Source organism: Oncorhynchus clarkii, chromosome 10 (genome assembly GCF_045791955.1).
Source record: "Oncorhynchus clarkii lewisi isolate Uvic-CL-2024 chromosome 10, UVic_Ocla_1.0, whole genome shotgun sequence".
NCBI lineage: Eukaryota > Metazoa > Chordata > Actinopteri > Salmoniformes > Salmonidae > Oncorhynchus > Oncorhynchus clarkii.
The window spans coordinates 51961431-51970487 of NC_092156.1; the positions used below are offsets into that span (position 1 = coordinate 51961431).

Sequence of the window (9057 nt, forward strand, 5' to 3'; positions counted from 1 at the left end):
ACTATTATTTGTATTTCTCACGAAGAATGGAAATTGGCATAATACAGTGTCTTCAGAAAGTATTCACACCCCTTGACTTTTTCAACATTTTGTTGTGTTACAGCCTGAATTATCTAGATTTTTTTTGTCACTGGCCTACACACAATTCCCCATAATGTCAAAGTAGAATTATATATTTTTTACATTTTACAAATTAATTAAACATGAAAAGATGAAATGTCTTGCGTAAATCAGTATTCAACCCCTTTGTTATTGCAAGTCTAATTAAGTTCAGGATCAAAGATTAGCTTAACAAGTTGCATGGACTCAGTCTGTGCGCAATAACAGTTCTTAACATGATTTTTGAATGACTTCCTCATCTCTGTACTCCACACATACAATTATCTGTAAGGTCCTTCAGTTGAGCAGTGGATTTCAAACACAGATTCAACCACAAAGACCTGGGAGATGTTCCAATGCTTCGCAAAGAAGGGCACCTATTGGTAAATAAAAAAGCAGACATTAAATGTCTATTTTGAGCATGATGAAAGTTTTCATTACACTTTGGATGGTGTATCAATACACCCAATCACTGCAAAGATACATGCGTCCTTTGTAAATCAGTTGCCGAAAAGGAAGGAAACCACTTAGGGATTTCATAAATTTGTGACTTTAAAATAGTTACAGAATTTAATGGCTGTGATAGGAGAAAACTGAGGATGGATCAACAATGTTGTAGTTACTCCACAATACTAACCTAATTGGGAGTGAAAATAAGGAAGCCTTTACAGAAAACAGAATCTCATGAAGACAAAGTGTTATGTTTGGGGCAAATCAAATACCACACATTACTGAGTACTACTCTACATATTTTCAAGCATAGTGGTGGCTGCATCATGTTATGGTTATGCTTGTAATCGTTAAGGACTGGGGAGTTTTTCAGGATAAAAAATGAATGGAATGGAGCTAAGCACAGGTGGTTTTCCTAGACCTGGTTCAGTCTGCTTTCCACCAGAGTTACAGTTTTGACGTAAATCTGCTTGAAAACCTATGGCAAGACTTAAAAATTGTTATCTAGCCATGATCACCAACACATTTTACAGAGCTTTAAAGAATTTTGAAAAGGACAATGGCCAAATATTGTACATTCCAGGTTTGCAAAGCTCTTAGAGACTTACCCGGAAAGACGGGTAAGATTACAAAGATGTAATCTTTGCCAAAGGTGATTCTAACCTTCACAATTTCGCAGTGATGTGAATACTTATGTAAATGACATATTTCTGTATTTCATTTTCAATAAATGTGCAAACATTATGTTCACTTTGTGTATTGTGTGTAAAAAAAAATGAAATCCATTTTGAATTCAGTCTTTAACAACAAAATGTGGAATAAGTCAAGGTCTATGAATACTTTCTGAAGGAACTGTAACATAATACAAGGCCTGTATATAAATGCAACAAAAAAAAAACAATAAGCATAAAAAAATTACATTTGGTCATACAAATAATATAAGGCCAATATTCCTCACAATTGATTAATATTTCAGCTCCCCAAGCCCTGAATGCATCCTTTCCCCCAGCTGCTCTGATATAACAAATTAAATCGGTGAAAGCAATATGGCAGAAGTCTGCTATTGTGATGTGTACCTATCCAGTGCTTTTTCAGATCAGATATAGTGGAAAGAAAGTGTGGAGATTTACCGACACTTGGTTCAATTTGTTACAGTCTGTTGTTGCCATGAAAAACAGATTGTTCACCTTTGAGAAGGATTACGTGGGGGAAAAGAATAACAAGCACACACTAGTTTACATCCATTCAGTGTCCATGCGTTACATGAGGCAGCGCTGCAGCTATTTCTGTTCAGGCAATTCATAAGGCAGCCCACTTGAAGGGTCCTTCTAGCTGGAGGTGACATTCGCAGTTGCAGCAGACAAGCCGGTAAGAGAAGTCGTGAAAATTACTCAAAATAAAGCATCATGGCACAGGCAGTCCAGAAACTGGTGGCCAAAGTACCTACTTTGATCGGAGGTAAGTCTAATTATTTTGTTTGGACATTAGCTAAACCTTGACGCTTTTAAAAATGCATGTTATTGCAGTCCAACTGACAGTCAAGCTTGCATGGCCTGGTTCTGCTGTCAATGTTAACTTTAGCACATTCTCCCGACTGCAACTAACTAACTACTCAAACTTGATAACTAGCTAACTAACAAGCCGTCCCCCCTTAATCATGAATAAAAATGTGTCTCCAAATGAACATTAACTATATGAGGTTACTAATTTTAGTACTGTAGTTAGCTTGTTATCTAGCTGGCTAACGGTATAGTAAATAACTTGTTACCTAATGATGTAGCCTCAGATGTAATATTTGATGTAGGCAGTTAGCTAAATGTCAACCTCAGGTGTTCTGACAATCCGAGTCACCTTAGCTCTCAACTGTAGTCTGATTTAATTATGCTTTAATACCAAATTTAATTGGTATATACAGCCTGAAGCTAATGCCTGCAAAATTCGTGTAAATGGACGGCAGGTAGCCACGAGGTTAGTGTTGGGCCAGTATCTGAAATGTCGCTGGTTCGAACACCCTAACCGGCAAGGTTGTTGCTATGCCCTTCAGCAAGGTACGTAACCCTAATGTGCTCCACGGGCGCCATACTACTATGGCTGACTCTGTAAAAGAACACATTTTACTGGATGGTGTATGTGACAATATATAGTACCAGTCAAAATACTTATACCAGGGTTTTAATTGATACTTTGTAGAATAATAGTGAAGACATCAATTGAAATAACACATGGGCTCATGTCGTAACCAAAAAAGTGTACAACAAATCCAAATATATTTTATATTCTTCAAAGTAGCCTCCTTTACCATGACAGCTTGGTTCATTCTTGGCATTCTCTCAACCAGCTTCACCTGGAATGCTTGGCTGCATTTCCTTCACTCTGCGGTCTAACTCATCGCAAACCATCTCAATTGGATTGAGGTCTGGTGATTGTGTCGGCCAGGTCATCTGTGGCAGCACTCCATCACTCTCCTTCTTGGTCAAATAGCCCTTACACAGCCTGGAGATGTGTTGGGTCATTGTTCTGTTGAAAAACAAATGATAGCCCCACTAACAGCAAACCAGATGGGATGGTGTATCACAGAATGCCAAGCCTGGAATTCTAAATAAAACCCTTGAATGAGTAGCCCTAATAAATGCTAAACTATTCCTTACAAGCACAGGTTGTCTGTGCGGTTTGTCCTTCAACAGCTCGAAATATGGTTTGGTTTGCCACTGAGGTAAAGTTAGTTTAATATTTGGTTCTCTTGTCAATAGCTATTGAACAAAGCATGCCATGAAATTGTATTTTGAATCGGGAGGATGGTGAACAATCAACACTTTGTTACCTTTTTTTTTATTCTGATTTCAATCTTCAATCTAAAATGTTTTTGAAATGTGGATTGTTCTCCACTGATTCAGAATATACAATTTTCATTGTCATGGCATACTTGGTTCAATAACTATTGACGAGAACCAAATGTCCAGTAAGACGTACTTTACCTCTGTGCCAACCCATGTAAAACCGACCCATATACCTACCGGCTCTCTAAAAGGTTGGGTAAACGATACTTTCCTGTGGATATTTTGTCCAGCAGCTGATGGACAAACCGCACAGACAACCAGTAGAGTACTTTTGTCTTTTAATTTATTTATTTTTACATGTAATTTTATCCAACATTCTGTCTTGTAAGGAATATTTACACATTTTTGCAGGCATTAGCTTCAGGTTGTATATACCAATTTGTGTATCTCACCTGTAAACTCTTATGCTAGCTATGTTTATTGTCTAGCTTGACCCAAGTGTTCAGCAGAGGACACATTTCATGACGTATATTATGTTCTTTCAGCCGCTGCTACCTACTCCAAGCCCCGTCTGGCGACCTTCTGGCACTATGCTAAAGTCGAGCTCGTGCCACCTTCCCCTGCCGAGATTCCCCAGGCCATTATTGGGATCAAAAACATTGTCACCGGTGTCAACAGTGGACGCCTTGGACAGACCACAGTGAAGGTGAAAACTGGGAAGATTGTTTGAAAAATTGCAATACTGTATAAGTAGCTAGCTATTTCTTTATTTTACCCATTGGATTGACTGTGGGTGTTTAACAAGTAGTCCCTTCATAAACAAAATAAGTGCTTCTTAAGATTGACGTAAACCACAATCCACTAGAGTAGACATTAGGTCTACACCAAAACCATTTGGGAAATATGGAATTGTCTCTGAATAGATTCACGTTGTTTTAAGGTGTGACTTGCTGGTATTTGTGTGGCATTCATCTCAATATGCTTTTGTTACAGGATGCATTCAGAAATGGATTGGTGTGCACTGAAGTGTTAATGTGGTTCTACATTGGAGAGTGCATCGGGAAAGGAGGCATTGTTGGATACGCTGTATAAATCGGACTGTCTTGTAGCTCTGTTCTTAACTTCCACCTCAACTGGAAATCCAATTAATAAATGTATATTGTTTAAAGAACTTTAGCACTGTAACTTGGAACATTTACAACTGTCATGACACTGCAGGACTGCTATCAAATATATTGAAGTTGCCAACTTTCTTCTGAAACATTTGTGGGAAATATACTGAACAAAAATAGAAACTCAAATAAGATTTTACTGAGTTTGAGGAAATCAGTTAATTTAAGTGTTAGGCCCTAATCTATGGATTTCACATGACTGGGAATACAGGTATGCATCTGTTCAGATACCTTAAAATGGGCCTCGCGATCTTGTCATGTTATTTGTGTATTCAAGTTGCCAATGGATAAAATGCAACTGTTCGTTGTCCGTAACTTATGCCTGCCATAACCCCACCATGGGCCACTTTTAAATAAGTTGACAGCTCAACCGTCTGCGGTTGGATGGACTGCCATATTCTAAAACGAGTTTCCTCCAACTTATGGCAGGGAAATGAACATTAAATTCTCTGCCAACAGCTCTTGGACATTTCTGCAGTCAGCATGTCAATTGCATGCTCTCTTAACATCTGTGGCATTGAGACAACTGCACATCAAATCAAATTTTATTTGTCACATACACATGGTTAGCAGATGTTAATGCGAGTGTAGCGAAATGCTCTACACAGCCCATTGGAGTGGCCTTATTTTCCCCAGCACAATGATGGCCTAGAAACCTGTTTTTATTTAACCTTAACTAGGCAAGTTTTAAGAATTTGTTCTTAATGATGGCCTAGGAACAGTGGGTTAACTGCCTTGTTCAGGGGCAGAACAGCTGTTTAGTCAGCTTCTTTATATGCCACACCTGGATGGTGGATGGATTTTCTTGGCAAGGGAGAAATGCTCAATAACAGGGATATAAACATGAGGGCAATAAGCTTTGTGCATATGGAACATTTCTGGGATATTTTATTTCAGCTCACGAAACATGACCAACACATTACATGTTGCATTTATTTTTCAGAATTTATAAAAGTAGACAATTTTAAGCATTTGTCTGCACACAAAATATCCAAGTGCAGTTGATTGAAAGATTTCATTTCTGGTTACTTTTGCCACCAACTTTGGAAATAGGGTGGAATTATGTTTTGGAAAAGCACAAGTGCAGCTGATTCATTAAAGTTAGAAATACCTGTGTGTAAAAAAAAAAAAAAAAACTTGTTGCAGAGCCTTTGACTGCAGAGTATCTAGTGGAGTCTAAATCCAACCTTCGATAGATGAAGCTTTGGTTCGGGATGATCTTAAGTAATGATAGACATCTCCTCTCGCTCCCGGCTCTCTGACAGTGTTTGCACAATGTTCTCCAAGTACCTGCGGAACCCCTGCCGCACATCCTCAGGATCTTCCTCCAGGTTAGAGTGACTCAATGGTAACCTGTTCAAATGTGAAGCTACACACACGACAAAACATGTCAAAGAAATGCAACTGTAATTGTCCTCATTAGGTATGAATTGAAAAGCAGTGGTGTATGGCCTGTCTGAAAGCCCAGTGCAGTCAAATGTGATTGGGTTGGAAAAACTGAAACATTTAGTTTTAGTGTAAGGGCTGTTTGAAAAGAGCCTGAAATGTCCACGAGTTTTGGCCTTCCTGGTGACATCACCAGGTGGTATAAGTTAATATACCAATAGGATTTTCAAACCTCTCAATAACAGCTAGTTCAGGTTACATATCACTCCCATTAGGCTCATCCAGTTAGGTCCCTCAGACCACTCCTACACAGCCCTAGTAAATGTCTTGCTTGAGCATTAGCTATTTGTTAAGAAGCTACTTTTACCATTCTATTTGGGAAAAAATAACAGTAAGGTACTTAATTGTTACCTATACATGATTTGATAGAACTGCTACATTGGGCCTTAAGTGGCATGATGACAAATGGCATGTACTCGCATAAGGTTGCTTTAGCAGCGGGGGCATTGGAAATATTGAAATGTCATTCAAAGGAAAGATGCTCCTACAGTGCACTAGACAAAGATACAATGTAACAAGCTTGTTGATAATTAGTCCTACCTAGGTTGGGTCGTCCATTATCTACTCCACTGCCAGGCTTGTGGTGGGCCATCAGTAGACACTGCCTGTCCTGCAGCCCCTGTGAGGAGATGAACATGGAGTACCATGTCTCTACTTCCGTTAGGTGGCGTGGCATGTCTGGGTTGAACACTATCACAACACCATTGGAGTCTTTCATCAATGCTGGCCAGCACGACTCAAACCTGCATCGGAAACGACAATTTGGAAGCTTTGTAGCTTTGATTAGATTGACGTAACTGCAATGCAGTACTCTTTGCTGTGAATGGTGATGGACAGAATAGTAAATTACACTACTGAAACGGTTATTTGACTAATTCTGTTGAGCGAATTTCTGTGTTAGGTGTACAGTTCAGCTGTGAAATTAGTTTGAAACGTGTTTGAAAAAGCACTATTGGTCCTTACTTGAAATCTCCAGCACAGTCCCAAAGTTCCACCTCACATGTCAAGGATTTGTCCCCACTTCCCTCATACTGAGATTCAAACTCCAGTATCCTTGGAACAACACAATGGTTAAATGGTGTACAAGCCATCATTTGGAGTTGTAGACATCTACTACCAAGCTTTTGCTGATTGACAAATCTGATGCTGGAACTGGGAGATATGAGTCCTCAATTTACCTGACACCTTGAGTAGGACAGTATTCCCCTCCTACTGTCTCCACGGTGTCAGAGAGAAAGTTGGCTAGAACTGTTTTTCCAGACTGAAACACAACGGAAGATCTGTTTCATCAATTTTCACTGGAGAGATAAATGCCAATATCTTTCATTTGCAACCCATCTAACCTAGCCTGGTCTCACATCTGTTTGTACTGTAGCCAACTCCATTGCTGTAATTGTCAAGTGAGTGTTTGGAATGCAAATTCCATAAGGAGTAGTCAAAGAGAGCAGAAAAAGACTGGCATCGTACCCAATGAATCCAAACAATTCATCATTGCTAGCCAGCCGCAAAATAAATACCTAATGTGTAAATAGCTCTTTCGTCTTACCTCACTTGGTCCAATTAAAAGCAGTTTTGCTTTGAACATCTCCCCTTCACTTGTGTTGATAGCTTGTCCAGATTAACGTTAGCTAGCTGCTAGGCGTTGCTGGCTGAACAAATCTGCTAACGTTAGCTAATTATCAGTACCAAGCTGCTAAATGCAAGCTACTCAACAATGAAAAAGGTAGATAACTATATTTTAAAACAATATGCAAACTTTCTTCTGATTCCAATACTTTATAGTTCTAGCACAATATATAGCTAACACATGCAACGTAAAACATCCCTTGCTAAATAGCTAGTGATGACGTGTGTAAACATATTCGTCATCTCTATGGTTTCCAAGGCAGACGGGTGGCCCCAGGGTTGCCAGGTAATAAGAGCAACGACCACTCAAAACCAGCCAACAATTCCTGTTAAACTAGCACTTTTTTCTGAAGCAAGAGTAGATGCCACATTTATCCAATAAACCCTTTTCCATCACGTTATCGAGCGACGTAATAACGACGTAATTTGTAACGACGTCTCCATCAAATAATTATTATTGCCAGTTTAACATGAAATTAAAGGAATGTGTCTATGCCACAAGAGAATAAGTTCATTCAACCTTATTACTCCCCAGACCATTTTCCATTAATGGATGTCGATTTAAAGTGGAATTGCAGCGTTTCAGCCCATGAAATCTGACCATATACACCCCCGGGAATAATATGCCACTTTTCTTTTTCTATTTTTCTGACAACCGGTCTTTTTTATTGTCATAAATTCATAGAATCAAATCAAATTGTATTTTTCTAACGTGCCGAATACAACAGGTGTAGGCTTTACAGTGAAATGCTTACTTACAATCCATTAACTAGCAATGCAGTTTTAAGAAAAAAAAGTATTAACAATGTATTTACTAAATAAACAATAAATAAACACAAATACAATTTAAAAGAAGAAAATAGAACGTTTGGAAATTACGTATTCTATTTTAGAACCACTTCATATGTTTTTTGTTTTTTTTTTGCCTTTAAAAAAAATTCAAAATACAAATCAACATTTTACATTCTTACATCATACAAAACAGAATGCAGGTATTAACGAGAAAATACTGGAACAAAAAAATAATATAAAAAAACAAAACAATTCTAGTGCAATTGTAATCACTCTGAAAAAATATTATTGTCGTGATTTAGGAAAATGTTATTCTTGCTATTGTTCACTAGGGTTAATGTTTTAATAAAATAGTTAAATTACATTTTAAAAAATTGTAATTTTGGTATAGAATTTTGGAATTTTTGTTTGTGTATGAAGTATTTGGCAACAAGAATAAAAAAAAATCACAATTTCAGTGGTCTTGTTATCATTGCAATAGTAACATATTATATATTTTTATATCTTACAAGCATTTCACTACACTCGCATTAACATCTGCTAACCATGTGTATGTGACAAATAAAATGTGATTTGATTTTTGATTTGATGTAAAAAACATAGGTAGTGTTCATAATGGTAAATAAGTACTTTGCAAGGTTTCCCCAAAATCCTGACACAAATTTACATTCAAAGAACAAGTGAGACAGATTCTC

General features: G+C 37.8%; 2 protein-coding genes across 2 annotated transcripts; one reads left to right on the forward strand and one right to left on the reverse strand.

Moving 5' to 3' along the window:
* The first annotated feature begins 1862 nt into the window (after positions 1-1862).
* Positions 1863-4497, forward strand: LOC139418749 (ATP synthase, H+ transporting, mitochondrial F0 complex, subunit g). The gene is made up of 3 exons (XM_071168424.1): positions 1863-2007; positions 3872-4032; positions 4320-4497. Exons 1-3 carry the CDS (start codon positions 1956-1958, stop codon positions 4416-4418), a joined length of 312 nt encoding a protein of 103 aa, XP_071024525.1. The 5' UTR covers positions 1863-1955; the 3' UTR covers positions 4419-4497.
* A 1221-nt stretch (positions 4498-5718) lies between these two features.
* Positions 5719-7724, reverse strand: LOC139418748 (intraflagellar transport 22 homolog (Chlamydomonas)). Its single transcript, XM_071168423.1, has 5 exons — positions 7491-7724; positions 7123-7205; positions 6908-6997; positions 6485-6687; positions 5719-5867 (listed from the first exon to the last, which is right to left on the reverse strand). The coding sequence occupies exons 1-5, from the start codon at positions 7527-7529 to the stop codon at positions 5719-5721; spliced, it is 564 nt and encodes a 187-aa protein (XP_071024524.1). The 5' UTR covers positions 7530-7724.
* Between the last annotated feature and the right edge of the window lie 1333 nt (positions 7725-9057).